General features: G+C 51.8%; 1 protein-coding gene across 1 annotated transcript in view; it reads left to right on the forward strand.

Annotated features, from left to right (window-relative positions):
- Window positions 1-19,664, forward strand: part of LOC146797907 (uncharacterized) — a 134,879-nt gene that overhangs the window by 85,945 nt on the left and 29,270 nt on the right. Inside the window, exon 4 of the mRNA XM_085625119.1 lies at window positions 11,408-11,615. Coding sequence (XP_085481245.1) covers window positions 11,408-11,615 — 208 coding nt within the window. The remainder of the gene's footprint in view (window positions 1-11,407; window positions 11,616-19,664) is intronic.

Below are 19,664 nucleotides of genomic sequence, written 5' to 3' on the forward strand. Positions count from 1 at the left end.
GGAATTCATCCTCAAGTTCTTTTCCATTCTTTCAAATGTGGGGCCACACAGAAATTGATCTGTTCACCACACACCAAAACGCAAAATGGCCAACCTTCGCGTCCAGGTATCCACACCCGTTGTCCAAAGGCAATGCGATATGGATGAACTGGTCAGGGAAATTTCCTTACGCTTTTCCGCCTCTCCCACTCATTCCATAAGTGGTTCGAAAGCTCAAACAGCATTCCCTCACACTAATCCTGGTTGCTCCCACATGGGCTCGACAGCACTATTGAAAATGTCAGTAGTTCCTCATCAAAAACTGCACCTCTCTCCCAAGCTTCTCACTCAGAACCATGGAGAGATAAGTCATCCAGATCCTAATCAACTCAACCTTGCGATCTGGCACCTGAAGTCTTAGAGTTTGACTACTTTAATCTCCCGCCAGACTGCATGAACGTCATTAAATAGGGTAGACATCCTACTACCAGAGCATGCTACTCAGCAAAGTGGAAATTATTTGTAATTTACTGTACAACCAATAAAATCAATCCACTAGACGCTTCCACTCAAAACATTATTTGCTACCTATTACACGTACAACGCTGTAACCTAGCATACACATCTATTAGACTACACCTAGCTGCAATAGCAGCTTATCTACAAAACAGACAACACTTGTCATTGTTTCGAGTACCCGCTATTAAAGCTTTTATGGAAGGACTTAAAAGAATAATTTCCCCTAGAGTTCCGCCCTCTCCAGTAAGGAATCTTAATATCGTTCTAAACAAGGCTCATGGGCCCTCCATTTGAACCTCTGCACAAATGTGAATTACAATTCCTCACTAGGAAAGTAGCCTTCCCTTTAGCCATCACATCTCTCAGAAGAGTGAGTGAGCTCCAGGCACTAACCATACAAGAACCATTTTTGCAAATTCATCACAACAAAGGGGTTCTCAGAAATAATCCAAAACTTTTACCTAAAGTTGTGTCTGCCTTTCATTTTAACCAGTCTGTTGAGCTACCAGTTTTTTTTCCCTCAACCAGACTCAGTGGCAGAAAGGGCTCTTCACACGCTAGACGTTAAAAGAGCACTACTCTATTACATTGAACGAACAAAGTCCTTTAGAAAGACTAAACAACTTTTTGTTGCTTTTTCCCCACCTCATAAAGGGAATCCCATTTCAAAAGCAAGCATTGCACGTGGATTGTTAAGTGCATCCAAATATGCTTCCTTAAAGCCAAACGTACATTTACAATTCCCCCTAGGGCTCATTATACGTGCAAACTAGGGGCTTCTATGGCATTCTTAGGGAACATTCCCGTAGACATCTGCAAAGCTGCCATTTGGTCTACACCACACATTTACAAAACACTATTGTGTAGATGTGCAAGCAAAGCAACAAGCTAGTGTGGGCCAGGCTGTCTTAAGAACACTCTTTCAAACCACTGCAACAGATACAGGTTAGCCACCGCCACAAAGAAAACTGCTGTATAGTCTATGTACAGTATATGATCTACAGCTCATATGCCTCGAACGGAAAATGCTACTTACCAGTATGCATCTGTTCTTGGCATGTAGAGCTGTAGATTCATATACGCCCACCCGCCTCCCCGGGTACCTTTATCTGTTGCAGTGCTATCTTACTTAGCTACATCACACATGGACATCTCTTTCTATTTCTTACTAGCTCCATCATCACCCTTTATGGCGAAAACAATCTAGGGATGGAGTCGATGCCCATGCGCACTATCATCGTAAGGAGGAGTCACCTATCTGGTGACTACAAAGACTTCTTCGAACAAAAATAAACTGCAAACATCCGAGCCCAACAACAGATGGCGATCTATGCACAGTATATAAGTCTACAGCTCCACATGCCAAGAACAGATGCATACTGGTAAGTAGCATTTTCCTTATGATATTTGGGAAGGGTGCATCTTGAGCCAGTACTGTTAAAGTTGCTGAAGAGCCTCTTGAGAGGGTGCATAGCTTTGATTATTTGGGCATTAGACTGACGTACTGTTTACTGGGAATCGCAGCTCTGTAAAAGCTATTTGCTTACAGTCCAAAGATCAAAAGTTATGCTCTATAGGCAGAATCGGTTACATTCATTAACCCCAGCATTGGAGCACAACGTGCTGCACTGTTTGGTGTGGAAATCTGGGCCTATGTCAACACCCACAGATTGGCAGTAGGTGAGAACACATTTATGAGATCCCTCATTTCAGTCCCAGTTAGTACACCTTTCGTCCGTTTGTTTTTTGACTAGGGGACAAAAAGAATATCAGATTTGGCAATTTTTTTTTTTTTATAAGCAAATTTTTATTTTGCAAATAAACAAACGAAAATACATGGACAACCGTCCAAACAAACTGGCATCAAAAGACATTGGATACATTCAGGGACCATCAGCAGCACGACCCCCCGCCCCCTCCCCAACCACGCCGCTCCCCCCACCCTCGTTGACACCCTTAAATTATACCCCCCAGCCACTTCCCCCACACTCTGCGAAACTTCTTGGGGCAGCCCCGCGCCGAGTACATCGTGCATTCCTGCGTCGCGCACCAGTCCACCCCCCTCCTCCACGCAGCACATGGGGAGGGTCAGACCGCTTCCAGGCGGCAGCAATATCTCGCTTCGCTACCACTAAAGCCGTAGTGAGGAAAAATTTCTCATGACGGGAACCGTCCAGATCATCCGTTATCCCCAGCAGAGCCATTCGGGGGTCATGGGGAACCTCCCACCCCAGTATTTCAGTGAGTTCAGCCTCAATCTCGCCCCAATAGGGTCCCAGGCGCGGGCAGGTCCACACCATGTGGAAGAAGTCCGCCGGGTTCGTCCCGCATCGCGCGCATGAAGTGTCTGGGGAGAGACCCGCACGGTGAAGGCGTTCCGGGGTCAGATAGGCAGTGTGCAAATAGTACAGTTGGATAAGCCGCAATTTGGCCGAGGAGGTGATCAACCGAGGTGCCATAAGGGCGTCTCTCCAGTCGGCCTCATCCAGTGGCCCCACCCAGGCCTCCCAGCGCGCCTTCGTGGCCTCGCAGTCCGTTGGGGTGTTGTTGACCAGGGCCCGATAAATGCGGGAGATACCCCCCCCTACCCAGAAACCCCAACATCACCTGCGCTTCCAGCGGGCTGTGGTCAGGGATCCGCGTATCCAGCGGGACATGGGACCGAACCGCGTGGCGCAGCTGAAGATATTTGTAAAACTGTGAGGGGCACAACGAGAAGCGAGCCTGAAGCTCCTGGAAGGAGCACATACGACTCCCCCGCCACAAATCATCTAAGCAGGAGATCCCAAGGAGGTCCCACGCTCGAAAGCCCTCCAGGCCCGCAACCTCCTGCAGCCAGGTCCCATGCCAGAGTGGCGTAACACGGGTCAGTTTCCCCGACCATCGGGTATGCCGTAGAGCCGCACGCCAGGCCAAAAAGGGGGCCCGCACAACATCCGGAAGCGATCGCGGAAGCCGCGCCCCGTAGAGCATGTTTTGAATGGAGGAGAATCCCAGTATCTGTACCTCCAGCCTGTAGGCAGGGTTGCCCCAGCCGCCCCAGAACCAGTCATGGACCACCAGGAGCCGAGTCGCAAGGTAGTATAAGTAGAGGTCAGTCATACTCATACCTCGATCATGTGATGGAATCCGGCACAGGCCGAGGGCCAGACAGGCCCTACCGCCACCCCATAGGAACTTGGTCGCCATACTGTCCAAGTCCCGGAACCACGGGCGAGGGAAAGAGCAGGGCGTGTTTTGCAGCATGTACAAGAATTTGGGAAGGATCATCATCTTATAGAGGGCAATCCTCCCCAACGGATTCAATGGGAGCGAGTGCCATCTCGCCAGGTCAGATCTGGCCTTGTTGACCCCCGGAGCCACGTTAAGGGCCCAGCAGAGCTCCGGTAGAAGGGCAATCCAGATACCCAGGTATTTGAAAGATAGCCTCCGGAGGGGAATATCGGACTGCCAGTCGAAGCAATCCCTGGCCGGGTGCAACGGAACCAAGACCGATTTCCTGGGGTTGAGACGGAGACCCGACGCCTGACCAAACCGGCGAAGAATCCCACGCACGATGGGGCCCGATGTGGCGGGGTCGGAGAGGTAAAGGTGGACGTCGTCGGCATACAGAGCTATTTTATCAGGGACCATGCCCGGCCAGTCCCACCCACGAAGCGCAGGGTCGGAGCGGACCAGGACAGCCAAAGGCTCCATCGCCAAGGCAAAGAGGAGGGGCGAGAGCGGGCAGCCCTGACGCGTCCCTCTCCCGATAGAAAATGGGCGAGAGCGAGCCCCATTCACCAACACCCTGGCCCGCGGAGCCGCGTACAAGATCCGGACCATGGCTCGGAATTGAGGACCGAACGCCATCCTTTCCAACACCTCCTCCAAGTAGACCCACCCCACCGAGTCAAAGGCTTTTTCAAAGTCGACCAACAACAAAGCCAGATACGGAGAGAGGCGCTCGCGGTGGGCCATGGCGAGATGCAGGCGCCGCAAGCAATGTCGAGTTCCCCGGTTCGGCATAAACCCACACTGATCCTGGTGGATAAGCGAGTCGAGGTAAGGACGCAGCCGCTGCACCAAGATGGTAGCGTAGATTTTGATCTCAGTGTTGATGAGAGAGATCGGCCGGTAGTCCGAGCAGGACCGCGACGGAGGCTGCGTCTTAGGGAGAACGACTATCGTGGCCATGTCCGTCTCCGGAGGGAACGAGCCCCCCTCTATCACTTCCGCATAAAGGCCCAAAAGCTGCGGAGCAAGGGTCTCACGGTAGTGGGCGTAGTACTCCTGTGGGAAGCCGTCTGGACCCGGAGTTTTCCCGGGAGCCAGGTGACTGATGGCGTCGTCAATTTCTTGTAGGGTCACGGGCGAGTCGAGGGTCTCCCTAGCCTCCCGCCCCAAGCACTGCAGCTCCGCACCACCTGATCCCAACAGCTCCCCAAGGGGGACCCCGGGCTCCCGAGCACGGTACAGCGTGGAATAATAGTCAGCAAAGGATTGGGCCACCGCCACGGAGGCTGTGTGAATCTCACCGGAGGGGCCCGCGATCGCCGGAATAATCCTGCTGGACCGGGGGTACGTGGCCAACCGGTGAAGAAGAGCCCCGTTCTTGTCTCCCCACCCATACACCCGTGCGACCGAAGAGCGCCATAAAGTTTTTGCCGCCTCCAGGGAGTGCAAGCGAATTTCGTCCCGTAGGAAGGCCAGTCGTCGCGCCCGCCCGGCGTCCCCCAGGGCCTCCGGATCACGCTCGAGCTCCAGGGCCTGCGCCTCGCACTCCGTAAGTCGCTGGAGATGCGTCCGGCGCTGTTGCTGCACTAGACCCCTAGCCGCTCCCCTGACAGTCGCCTTCCCAGCCTCCCAGAGGACAGCCGCGGAGGAGACAGATCCCACATTATGGTGATAGTAATTAGAGATCTCGGTGCCAACCGACTTACGGAAGGCCTTCTCCTAGAGGAACCAAGCGTTCAGGCGCCACACAGGGCGAGCGAAGAAGGGAGGTGGGCCGAGGGCCAGAAGCAGCGGAGAATGGTCCGAGAGACCCCTGGGAAGAATGCGGACGTCTTGCACCCCCGCGCACTCCGTAGACGGGACAAAGAGTAAATCAATCCGGGCGTGCGAATGGTGCGCCGCCGAGGTGTGGGTGTACTGGCGGGCCCGCGGGTGCCAGACCCTCCACACATCGCACAAACCCTGAGCCTCAGCCCAGCCCGATAGTAGCTTCGACCGGGTGGCCCTGGCAAGGGAGACCGGGCCCGTCGCATCAGCACTAGGCGTATATACCGCGTTGAAATCCCCCCCCAAGACAAGCGCGCCCGCCGGGAGCGTGGGACGCAAGTGTGCCGCATGCGAGAGGACGGGCTGCAACTGGGACGGGGCCGCATACAAGGAGACAAAGGTCAGGGGACGCCCCTCAAGGGCCCCAGAAACCGCAACCACCATGCCCTGGGAGTCGGAGTGAACCTGGGCAAGAACGAAGGGAAAAGTCCGCCGAAGCAGGATAGCCACTCCCCGGGAACCCCTCACGAAGCCGGAGTGCCACACCCTGTCGTACCCGTAGCAAGCAAGAAAGGGACAGTTGTTGCCAAGAAGGTGGGTCTCCTGCAAAAGAAGGACATCAATCCCCAGACGCTGCGCGTATTTGAGGACCGCCGTGCGCTTAAAGCGGTCCAAAAGACCATTGACGTTCCAAGACAAAATGCGCATCGCGGCCTTGGGTATGTTAATGTCAGCCATCACCCCAGAGCGGAGCGTCTAGTGTAAGCAGAGGAGGGACGCCCCCGGAGCACGAGCCCAGCAGGGCGGCCGGGGGGGGGCGCAGGCGCAGGGGTACCCCCGGGGGGGAGAGCCCGGGAAGGCAGGCCAGCAGGAAGGGCAGGAATGCGATGATGCCATAAAACAAAAACACAGAGAAGGATCTCTCCAACCAACAAAGTCCTCCATAGGAGAAAGAAACCACCCCAAACCACCCCACCCCCCACCCTATACTTCGAGAACGGAAGCATCTGTCGCCCGAACTGTAAAGTACAACAACCAAGCTAAAACGCTCGGGCTTGAGCACCTAGTGGACCCCCAGATAACCGGATGGTGACCAAATCCCCCGCCCTGGCCGACAGCAATCTCTAAAATGGAGCACAGAAGTCCAAGTCCCAACAGTGGCAGCCCGGTAAACCACCCCCCAGACCCCCGACCATCAAATAAGCCACCTGCAGCAAGAACGAGTCAAATAACTGGACTGCAAGAGAGGTCTGAGGTGTCCACTGGTCCAGCGGGTGGGGCCACAGAGCCCGACCGCCCCGGGGATCCAGCCTGGCGGTCCGCAGCAACAGGGCTGGAAGGGGCGACCGAAGAGGCAGGGGAGGCCCCAGAGGCCCGACGCGGCCATCCCATGGAGCGGGTGACCACCACCTCACCCTCCGCACGGCCCCGGGGCACGGTGCGCCTCCGACGGCGGGTCCTGGACGGCCTGGATGTAGTGGGTCCCCTGCGACCACCCGGGGATGAGTCCCCTCCAGGGCGATGCAGCGGATGTTCCTCCGTCAGCCAGGTCCACGCGGCCCGGGGCGTCTCAAAGAAGATGGCCTTGTTCTGAAAGATGACCCAAAGGCGGGCCGGGAACTGTAGCTGGTATTGGAGACCCAGGGATCGCATCCTCGTTTTCACCTCTGCATAGGATTGCCGCTGCTCCTGTACCTCCCGAGTGTAATCCGTAAAGACCATGATTTTATGGTTTTGAAAGTGGAGAGAGTCGGCACGCCTGGCCTCGCAGAGAATGGCATCCCTGTCCCTGAAGTTGAGGATCTTAAGAATGAAGGGGCGGGGGGGTGCACCCGGAGGCCTCGGGGCCAAGGAGCGGTGGGCCCTCTCAATCACAAACCAGGCCGAGAGGCTGTCCGCCGGCATCCAGGATCGGAACCAGCCCTCCAAGAAGTCGTCGGCCCGGCCCGACTCGGCCCCCTCCGGAAATCCCACCAAGCGGAGGTTACTACGACGCGCCCGGTTTTCGGCATCCTCGGCCCGGCGGTGGAGCTCCCTAGAGTGGGTGGTGAGCTCTCGAACCTGATCCTGCAGTTGACGGATGTCATCCTCCGCCGTCGAGATTCGTGATTCGGCCTCCGAAATACGGGCAGTAGCATTGCGCAGATCCTGGCGGAGAAGGGCAACGTCCACCTTGACCTCACCCACCATGCCCTCCAGGGAGGAACGGGACGCATGGATGGCCTGCAGGATGGCCGTCAGATCCGTGGCCGACGCCGCCTCCCCCGTCGAGCCTGGCCCCCTCCCCGAGGACGTGAATTGGTCAATTTTGGTTTGGGTGGCCGCCGGCGCCGGCTTGGAGGCCCTGTCCTTCCCCATGGTGGCCTCAGGCAGTCCGTGGGGGGCACCCACGCCCACTGGTGGGCCCCGCAGAGGATCCCAGCAAGTCCAGGGGGACTGAGGGCCAGGGCGGCCGGAGGAGGAACGGGCAGACAGAGCGTCCACTCACCCGGGCGGCCGGTAAATCCAGGCTCCGCAAGTCGTCTCCCGGGGCGCTGCCCGAAATAACAGCCGAGCCCCCGCCAGGGACCGCCGCCGCTCCGCGGCTCGTCGGGGTCCAAAGCGACATGCCACTACCTCACTCCGCCCGCAGCCGATGCGGTCACCGCCCGCAGGGCTCCGCACTTCTGCACTCCACACCAGCGAGTCAGCAGGGCAGGGCGGGCCTACGGGCCCGGTGGGGGGGAGGATGGAGGGAGGAGAGATGAGGGAACCGGGCTCCTCGACCGCCGATCGCGACCCGACACTCAGGGATGGCCCCAGGCTCCACGACGCCGCCACACAGAGCCAGACGTGCGATCCAGGAGGGGCTGCATCCAGTGGGGGGGGCGGAGGAGGGGGAGGCAGCCAAGGATCGCCGATTCCCAAGCCAGAGCTATCACAGAAGCCCCCACACCGCCTCCACGGCGTCGCCGTCCACGCCGATGCCGCCGCAGTCACCGGCCTTCACCAGGCGTCCGGCCGCCCCCCCCCGAGGCAGCTCCACGCCCCAACCGGCAAGAAGGATCCAGAGAGCTGCGGCCGGTAATGAGGAGGGGGGGGGGGGGGGTTGAGAAGTTGCTGCCCCCGTGCCCCCGGAGGCCCGGGGCCTGGAGACCTCGTGGGCGCCGCGGGCTCCCGCAGCCCTCACAGCCGGACCTCGCACCAGGTGCTCCGCGTCCACGTCCCGGCCCCGCTTCAGTCGCGGCTGGCGGCGCCCGGGAAGGACCGGAGCGCGTCAAAGTTTGCCCCCAGGCTGCGGGGCTGTGTTGCCGTGAAACACGCCCCTCTGCTCCCGGCCAGGGCGTCTGGGAGCGGATCGTTCAGCAGTGGAAGGGACCGGGCGCTCGGAGCCGCTTCGTTAAGCGGCCATTTGGGTCCGGCGCCCCCTGGTGTCTCCCAGATTTGGCAATTTTAAAACCATTGATGTACTGGTTACACTTATGATCCACACTCCAAGCTAAATGGCTATCTTGAGGCATTAAGTGAACTCTTGAAGACAAATACTACCATCATAACCCAATGGCTGAAACACATTGCAAATTAGTGTAGGACACTTGAGTTGCCCAGACTATGGTACCACCTGGAGGACATCTTTAAGGCAGATGTAGTCGCTTTAAAAATCAAGTATCGGGCATTTGTGTACGACCAATATGCCACAAACCCTACCCCTGGACGTCTAACTGATCAGTTTCTGAGTTTTAAGCCATGTTCTTAGTTTGAATCTTTCCTAGATCTGATCTCCGCATCCCCAGCGAGACGTTTGTATGTGTGATTTCATTGGGCTGTTTACCATTAAGGAGCTTTGGCAACTATGTTAGAGACCAGGTCTTGGACGAGTGGCCTGACTTCGGAGACAGAAGAACATGTGGTGTTCTTCTGTACTGAGTATCATCATCCCCGTAGAAGGTGGAAATGCCCTGTTTGTCTGAATTTAAGAGTCACACGTTATTTGGTCACAACAGAATTTTAAAAACTCATACTTCGGGCCCAGTAGTTTTGAAGTCAGTAATTTTTTATTTAAACATGTTCTTCAAATGCTTCAAGATTACATACCGATAGTACTGGCAGTAATGAAGTGCAATAGCCAGGGAAATTGGACAGTTTTAGTCTTTGCTTACTGTAGATACTACTTGATTGACCATATATTATTGAGATGAATTTAGTCCTTTTTATTGTCTTTTCTTCTTATATTGCATATATCATCGTACACTAATCATATGCCGGTCACTCAAGGCCTTTTCTAATGTATTTATACGCTCATCTGCTGCAAACTGTATCAGTGAGTTCCTAGCTGTATATCATGTGATCAATTGTAAATATACCTAGTAAAAATTATTATTTTATGTTGTATCGTTTAAATGTATACTTGATGGTTTGTGTACTTTGATTGTCTTTTTAAACCGAATAAAGTTTTATGTAGGAGGTGAGGGAGGATAACCATCTTTGCCAGTGATATCGTGCCTATTGAGGATAGAGGCAAATTCTTCCAAAAGCGTACTTGCAATTTGATGTTAGCCAAAGCGGTTCAAAGATTCCCCTCGTAGAGATTCAGCAGGGGATGGTAAAGGCGGATCCCTAGGAAGCAAATTGCTTCCTTGCACCAGCGAAGTTGTGCCTCACCGAGGTATATTTTTCATGGTAGCTGGTCAAGGCAAAGCGGATAATCTGATGATTTCAACCAGTTCACCCGAATCCCTGTGTGGATGGGCAAAAATAAACTTCAGTGGGTGATCTGAGCCAGTTCAGCCGAGGCAATGATTACTTACTTCCCCAACTCATCTACTTCTGATGCTCCCTTATTTTTGAAACAACATGCCATAACTGATTGACAGTTTTCATTCCCTGTGGGGGGGGGGGGGGGGGAAGATGCCAGAAGAAAATCTGCATTATTAGGAGCATGAATGTGAGCTCTCTTTCTGGCTTTTGATTCAAGATACGTTCTTCCCTCTCGCCATTCCTTTGCATAGTACTGGCCTCTGCCAAGGTTTATTGATCTATAAAAACATGAACGTATTGGTATACCTATGCATAATAAAGACCTGTCTGTTCTTCTGTATTTTTTACACCACTTACAAAGAGTGCGTTTGACAGTATAAGCTACTAATGGAACACAGCTTTTCAGGCCTTTTACCTTCCTGTTTGATGGTCTTCGCTTGCAACATTTGAAGTTCTCAGTGATTGCCCCTGTTGTGCCACGTAAGTGATTTGCAGAGTAAAGTAGTATCTCCTGAGCAAGCAGGTGTTCTGCCAGCATAATTTCCTAATCCCAACTTTTTAAATTAAGAGTGGTAGTATTCAGTTTAAATACTTTATTTCGATCAGCAATCACAAAAGCAATACAAAATAGAAAGCACAATGAGATATTAGTCAAGTGAATACAAGATAAATATTTTCCAGGTAAAAGGACCATAATGTAAAATTTTATATAAAATAAAATCTCTGCATAACATCAAATAAAAATTTTTTAGAACACGATTTTAAAAACAGAACTGCATTAAAAAAATCATTTTGTTATAAAATGTAAAGGTTTCTTGGCAGGTTATATTTAATAGTCTCGTGGGTGAGGATGTACAGTGCCAACTATCATGATTGTACTCAGTGTTTGAATTCTAAAGTTTGCTTAATTGTGAGTAGCAGCATTCAATTTCACTGCACTTGCAGTATGCTGCAGCACAATCACAGGATCACAACCTAAAGAATATAATGCGCTCAACGCTAGCAAAATATACTCCTTGTATGTCATGGTCTAATAGAGCTCCGCTTTCTGTGCCAACCAAATAGTTTCATGAGAGTTTGTATTTTTGCAGAACATCCTATCAGCACAGCTTCTGAACATCACACATTTTATATGAAGTATCTCATAAGTGTTATTTGCAATGTATTAAATAGTTACATTTCGTTTTAGGAGCACAATTATTATTGTGCAAGCAGTTCCAAATCTCTGAAACTAGCCTTGGACAAATCCATGGAAATGGAACAAAAGCTGTGGAACAAGTTAGGAAATTTGGTAAAGCTCCAGAAACGTCTTACGAAGCGTGTTTCCCAGCTTCTACTGCAGTTGGGAAAGGAAGGACTAAGTGATGGACCAGCTAATCTACAGCAACTCTACTCTGGTAATGTATATATTTTCATAGCATATGCAGATGTTTGCTGTCTCAAGACAAAATTCTTATATTTATGGGGTCTGTGTGTTCAACCTATTTTATCCCAATTTTAAGTGAAACCCACCTAGCACAAAATATAAATATTGTTGTTTACCGTATTTCTTTAAATGACGGAAGAAACAAAAAACGACATAACTAATCAATAGTAGTTTAAATAAAGAAGGGATTTTTCCATAAACTGGAACTAATACAATATCAAATCGCCATTAACAATGATAAGAATAGCTCCAATAATATAATCTACATTTATTTGAAATGTACCTTATTTTATACACAAGCCCATGAAGCAAGAACAGTGCCTGAAATACCTGTGGAAGAGTTTAATTCAGTGAAATGTTCTTGTTATATCAGCTCTCCATGTCTGCACTGTTCACCCACTCCAGCCTAGTAAAATAAAAAGTGTGAAGGATCTAAAACTTACATAAGTAGGCCATCTGAAAAGTACCTGTGCAGCTAAATATTCTAAGACTTCAGACAGTACATAGCAAAACTGTGTTGAAACGCATAGCAGTAGAATGCTTTTCTTCCCTTGTAATGTGTAGCTCTACAAATGCTTCTTGGTCTCCAGGGGACATAATAGACAAATGGTATAAAGAACAAAATCAGTGTCCTGAGCAACGCTCCTATATTAATGCCAACAATAAGTCCACACAGTAGTCTTCACTAGTGTTCTTCCTGGTAGTTTATTATGCCAGATCTTGTCAGGTATGTACTTCAGTTCTTATTTACTTTCGGACAACAGATAGCCACAAAGCCAACACATGTTTCATCTTTCACCCAAGACTTCATCAAGGCGCAAACAAAAATCTCCATAAGTTGGTAAATGTATAGTCTCTCTATCTGAGATGATAAGATGTTGTCCTCAAAGTAAAAAGTGCCCAATCCATACGCAAGTCATGAGGATCGGCACTGTGTTTCCAATATAAAAATACTCTTATTAAAGAATGGAAACGGAGTACTCCGTACTCAGCACCAAAAACCGGCGTGTTGCAACACGCCGGTTTTTGGTGCGGAGTACTCTCCGTTTCAGAATTTGACTCTTCGAACAGAACGAATTTCCATTCTGTAATAAGAATATTTTTATATTGGAAACACAGTGCTGATCCTCGTGACTTGCGTATAGATTGGGCACTTTTTGCTTAGAGGACAACATCTTATCATCTCAGATAGAGAGACTATACATTTACCAACTTATGGAGATTTTTGTTCGCACCCTGATGAAGTTTTGGGTGAATGCCTTAAGACAAAACACATGTTGGCTTTGTGGCTATCTGTTGTCCAAAAGAAAATAAGAACTGAAGTACACACCTGACAAGATCTGGCATAATAAACTACCAGGAAGAACACTGGAGAAGACTACTGTGTGGACTTATTGTTGGCATTAATATATGATCGTTGCTCAGGACATTGATTTTGTTCTTTATACCATATGTGTGTAGACGGTTTCTGCACTCATCTAACAACGCAGGGTGGTCGCTGTTCAGTGCCCTTCGAGCACTCTCATACATGATTGAATTGAAAAAACTGTTTTGATACATCTAGTTTCATTAATTTGTGCAGTCTATACCCCACCACCCGTTATTATTCTATGTATAATACACAAATGGCGCACTTTATCTATCTGATAGAGACTTCTAGCTGCAGATTCCTTACCTTTGAATTTCCCAGATGTCAGGCGGGATACGAAAACTTTTGCTGAGCAATACTCCTTGCACCCGGAGTCGGGTGGCTCCATTCAGCCCCGTGTGACGTTGTCTGCGTCTGTAGCGTCGGTAATGACATTGCAGTGCCTACATAGGCACCACGCAGGCACGCGGACGTCAGTGCTTTTCGTATTTTCCACGCCAGAAGGGCAGAGCTACGAAGTAACTGATGTAGTAATGTGCAAAAACTAGGGCCCTGAAAGGGTAAACAACCCTAGTCTGACTACATCAGTCCGCAAAGCGGGGAAGCATGGGTGGAGCTGTAAGGAATCTGCAGCTAGATAGAGTCTCTAACAGATAATGCGTTTCCGAAGGTAAGTAACTTGTTCATCTGATAGAGACTTCTAGCTGCAGATGCCTTAACTTTGAATCAGATACCCGAGCCATACCATCCCAGCGGTGGGTTGCGGACCCATGATCTAGACTGAGAAGTCTTGCAGAACTGAACGGGCAAAGTGCCCATCCCTGCACACTTGGCCATCAAGGTAATAATGTTTTGCGAATGTGTGCAATGATGCCCACTTTGCTGCCTGACTGATGTCTTGGACTCGGACGCCCCGAGCCAAGGCCCTAGTCGCAGCCTTTTCCCTGGTGGAGTGGGCCCTTAATCCCTCATTGGGCTGCTTCTTCACCAAGGCATAACCGATTTTAATGCAGAGAATGACCCAGCGAGACATGGTCCTTTTCTGCATCGCCCTTCCCTTCTTCGCTCCCACATACCCCACACAGAGTTGGTCATCCACCCAGAACTTTTTTATGCGGTCAAGGTAGAAATACAACGCTCTTTTTGGGTCCAGTCGATGGAGACGCTCCTCTTCCTTGGATGTGGGGGAGCTAAGAAGGTGGGCAAAGTGATGGACAGACCCAGATGGAATGAGGTCACAACCTCTGGCAAAGAAAATGCACTGGTGCGAAGCACCACCTTGTCTAGAAAGGGCATAAGATAAGGAGGCGATTCACTCACACTCTGGGTCGATGTAATCGCCACCAAGAAGGCTGTTTTGATGGTCAACAGCTGGAGGGGACAATTGTACAAAGGCTCGAAAGGAGCGCACATCAGGTAAGTGAGGACCAAATTAAGGTCCGATTGAGGCATAACAAAGGGTGTTGGTGGAAATAAATGGCCCAGCCTTTTCAGAAATCTATTTACAATAGGAGATGTAAAGAGAGAAGGCTGGTCTGGCATCCGCAAAAAAGCAGACAGAGCAGAGAGGTAACACTCGAGAGTTCCCAAGGCAGAGCCCTGCTCGGCAAGTCAGTATGAATAAAAGGACAGTAGATAGAGAAGAAGAAAGAGGGTCAATGGATCTTTCTGTACAGTATAATACAAATTTCTGCCAACGGCATGCGTATACGTCTTAGTGGAGGGCCGCCTGGTCGCCAGAATAACATTACAGACTTCGGTAGGAAGGTCAAAAGCTATCAACTGTTGCCGCTCAATCTCCATGCATGGAGGCGCAGAGTTGACAGGTTCGGGTGGAGAACTCTCCCCTGGTGCTGCGACAGAAGATCGTCCCGAAGGGGCAGCCTGATCGGAGGATCGACACTTGTGCTCAGAAGCTCTGGATACCGGAGTCTCCTTGACCAGTCCAGTGCCACAAGAATGACTTGGGCCCTGTTGCTCCTGATCTTCTTCAGGACCCTGGTCAGGAGTGGTGTGGGTGGAAAGGCTTACAACAGGCCTGAGCTCCACTCGCGACGAAACGCGTTGCCGAGTGGTAGCTGCCATGGAAACTCCAGGGCGCAGTACTGCTGACATTGCGCGTTCTCTTCAGAAGCGAACAAATCTAACCAAGGTTCTCCCCACTGCTGAAAGAGACCTTGCGCCACCTCCGACTGGAGATGCCATTCGTGATCCTGAAGGCATCGACGGCTGAGAGCGTCCCCCCTGGCGGTCAGAGAACCTGCCAGGTGTTGAACCACCAGGGTTATGGCCTGCTGTTCCAGCTATATCCAGAGACTCAGGGCCTCTCAACAAATTGTCCACGACCCCACCCCGCTTGTTGCAGTACTACATGGCGGTGGTGTTGTCCATGAACACCTGCACCAGCTTCCCCTTGACAGAGGAAAGAAATGCTTTAAATGCCAACTGACTCGTTCGGAGCTCCAACAAGTTTATGTGGAGTCCCGTCTCCATCGGAGACCAGTGACCCTTGATCTCCACCTCTCCAATGTGGCTGCCCCATCCCAGAAGTGATGCATCTGTCACGACTGTGAAATCTGGTGTGGGAAAGGAGAGCGGTCTGCCGCTGACCCAATCGCGGTTCGCTAACCACCACTTCAGATCCTTCACACTTCCATAAGAGATCTGAACCATGCCGGTGAGATTTCCCTGATGCTGTGCTCATTGGAACTTTAAGTCCCACTGCAGAGCCCGCATACGCCACCTGGTGTGTCTTACCAACAGGATGCAGAAGGCCATGAAACTCAACCGCCTCAGAGTCAACCTCACTGAAATCCAGGATACAGGCTGAAATATCGGAATCATAATCTGAATATCCTGGACTCGCTGCTCGGGAGGATAAGCCAGAAACTGCAGTGTCCAGAACAGCTCAGATGAAAGGGAGCATCTGAGAAGGAGTCAGGTGTCACTTCGGCACGTTTTATAGAGAACCCCAGCGAATGCAGAAGGTTTGCCATAGTCTGAAGGTGGGAGACGACTGCCTGGGGTGAGGACGCCTTTAACAGCCAGTCGTCGAGGTAGGGTGAAGACTGACACCCCTAACATGCGCAGATGAGCTGCAACCACCACCATCACCTTGGTGAACACCCGAGGGGCACTGGTAAGGCTGATGGGGAGTACGGTAAGTGCTTGCGGCCTACCTTGAACCGCAGGTAACGCCTGCGGCCCGGCAGGATGGGAATGTGAAAATACGCATCCTGCAGGTCCAACGCCATCATCTAGTCTTCTTGGTCTAGGGCAGACAAGACCTGAGCCAGAGTGAGCATTTAGAATTTTTCCTTTTTGAGGAAGAGATTGACGGTCCGAAGATACAAAATGAGCTGAAGCCCCTTGTTCTTCTTCGGAATCAGAAAGTAGAGGGAATAACAGCCACTGCGTACTTCTGAAGTTGGGACCCTTTCTGCAGCTCCTTTGGCCAAAAGAGCTGTGACTTCCTCTTGGCCGTTCCTGACTTGGCGGAATAGGAGGAGGAAAAGAAATGAAAGGAAGAGAATAGCCCTCCTGGATGATCTGCAAGACCCACTTGTCTGTTGTTATAGATCTCCAGTGGGGGAGATGATTGCGAATTCTCCCACTCACTGGAGTAGTGTGGTCCCGCATAATCAGCCTAGGAGTGCTTGGAGGCTGCGACTGCTGTGGGCAGTGTGGTAGACGATTTCTGGCCTCCATTCTGAGGATGGAATGTACGGCGTCCACGCACGGCTTGGGTAGACTGAGCGGGACTGTAGCTAGGATAGGGCTGACGCGTCTAGAAACCCCTTCCGTTGCCACGAAAGGAAGACTAGCCTTGAGGAGTGGAGGGGAGGCCCAAGGATCTGGCCGTAGCTCAAGAGTCCTTTAACCTGACCAGGGCCGAGTCTACCTTTTCCCCAAAAAGGCGGGTTCCATCAAAGGTCATGTCCATCAAATTGGCTTGGACATCACCCGAGAAGCCAGTTGTACGAAGCCAGGCATTGCGTCTCAAGGCCACCATCGTTGAAATTGACCTGCCCAGCGAATCGGTTGTATCTAATCTACACCGTATGGTGAATTTTGCTGCATCTCTCCTGTCCATGACAGCTTGGGAGAGCACAGCCCGGGGCTCCTCCGGGACTTTTGGCAGCACCTACGCAACCATTTCCCAAAGAGAGTGGTTGAAATAGCCCAATAAGCACGTGGTATTCACCGACCGCAATGCCAGACTGTAGGAAGAAATCATCTTCTTCCCAAATGAGTCCAGTCTCTTGGATTCCCTATCTGGAGGGGCGGAAGGGAATGCGCCCGGGGACGTAGAGGCCTGCACCACCAAACTTTCTGGGGTGGGGTGTTGGCTGAGGAACCTTTGGTCACCCGGAGCTGGGCGATGGCGGCGTGCATTCATCCTATTCACAGGAGCCCCTGTGCTAGGCTTGGACCATGTTCCTAAAAGAACGTCCGTAAGTGCCTCATTAAAGGGCAATAGGGGTTCAGAAGTGGAAGCCCCAGGCTGAAGGACTTCAGTCAGGAGATTAGTCCTGACCTGCACTGAGGGCAGCTTCAGCCTAGGACCTGAGCTTCCCTCTTAACCACTATGGCATAGGATGCCCCCTCCTCCGTTGCTGCTGTAGGCGGAGAGAGCATGCCAGTGTCTGGGGAAGTATCCAGACCACTGGCTTCCCCAAGTTTCCCATACCAGTCCATTGTCTCCTCAGATACATCCTGGTCCTCAAGAGGGTCTCCAGATTCCTCCCATTCCTCTCCTGAGCCCAGCACGTCCATAAAGTGCTCAGGTGACAACGTTCTGTTGACGTTCTGGCTCCATGTCGTCGGGGATGAGGATGGGGTTTGCGCCACCGACAGGCATTGGCGACGTCGTAGGCACCGACTTCGGGTTCGACGCCGGGGAAGGTCGCATTGGCATGACCGGCGTCGACCCGGATCAGATCCCTGAGACCCCACCGGCGCCGTGGCCGAAGCCAGCCTGTGTCGAACCCAGTGGGGCACCATCCAACACCGCAGGGCCCAAGGGCTCACCAACGGGGTTGTTCCGCTCAAATACGCGGCACATGGCCTCATCAAACTCTTTAATTTAACTGGAGTTGCTCCGGCTCCCGGAAAGGGTGGAAGGCACAAAGTCGTCTCAGGCTATTGCTCCGCAGAACCGTGCCTAGAGCGTCGGTGCTCCTTACCATTCTCAACTATGGACGTCAGTTGAGGCGAAGACGAAGGCCTTCTTCTTCTTCTTGTGCCTCTTCCCCGAGTGTCCAGAAGACCTCAAATGGGAGGAAGAGTAATTAGGCCTCCGTGAGCGGTCCCACGACCTCCTCCTCCTCTTCTTCGAACGGGACTGTGACCTGCTCGGAGTCTCCCTTGACGGTGCCAACTGCCGGGCCGCAAGCAACTTCATCGCTCCCTCCCTCAAGGTCTTCGGGGCCATCGCCCGACAGTCTGAACACTACTTTGAATCGTGGTCGCGTTCAAGACACCACAGACATACGCAGTGGGGATGGGTGACCGACATCATGCGGGAACAAGTCCTGCATGATTTGAAACCTGTCATTCTCTAAGAAAACCCTCGCACACGAAGTTGAATCCAAAGATATAGACAGAAGTCGAGAAAAAGCCTGCCAAAAAGCATCAGAGGGGTAGCTCTACCCGGATCAGCCCTTAACTGGCGCGGAAAGAAATTAACTGACGTCCGTGTTCCTGAGTGGCACCTGTAAAAGCACCGCGACGTCATAACCGATGCTGCCGACGACGTCATGCCGAGCCGAATGGAGCCACCCAAGGGGTATTGCTCAGCAAAAGTTTCCGGATCCAGCCTGACACCTGAGAAATTCAAAGGTAAGGAATCTGCAGCTAGATAGTCTCTACCGCATAATGCATTACCGAAGGTAAGTAACTTGTTCGTTTGCGCCACAGCACACCTTTTATGGCGATTACGCTGCCCTCAGGGTAGCCGTGAGGTCGCACAGCCCTGGGGCAGCACATTCAAGTGAAATATGGAAAGGCTGCTTCAATCAGCTTCTCCATGGTTTCACTGTACAGGTGGCACCTGTATGCACTTTCAAGAGGGGAGAGAGATCCCCTTGCAGGCGGGTGCAGTGAGTGACTGCACCCTCCTGAAGGAGGATGTCTGGGTGGTCCATGGGTCCCCCTTTCACCTCTCGAGAGGGAAAGCTTGAGAAGGCGCACTGACTGCGTGCAACCTTTTTGTGGTGCACCTTCAGTGCGCCGTCTGTGAGCCTCCCGACGGCATGTTTGCCAACCCAGGCAAACAAGGCAAAGAGATTCTCTCATTTGCATGGGCCCACGCCCCCATACAAATGAGGGAATGCACTTTTGAGATAGCACTGGTGCTTCATGTGCGCCATAGCTATCCGTATTACAGAAGGGGCCGCACACGTGTCTGCGGCCACTTCTGTAATGACAGAGTGCCCTGGAGGAGCACAAACCATGCGCACACGCCCATTGCCCCCCCCCCCCCCATGGCACTTTGTGTAATATGCTTCAGGTGTAATTTCCCAGTATTATACCCAGTTGGTGTGCCTCAAGTTTCAATACTAGATCACTCGTACTTGCCATGAACACTAATGCACGGGATGATACTGTCTTAGTGATCTTTTATTGGTGGAATTGTATTCTCTTTAAAGT

Source organism: Triturus cristatus, chromosome 9, assembly GCF_964204655.1.
Source record: "Triturus cristatus chromosome 9, aTriCri1.1, whole genome shotgun sequence".
NCBI lineage: Eukaryota > Metazoa > Chordata > Amphibia > Caudata > Salamandridae > Triturus > Triturus cristatus.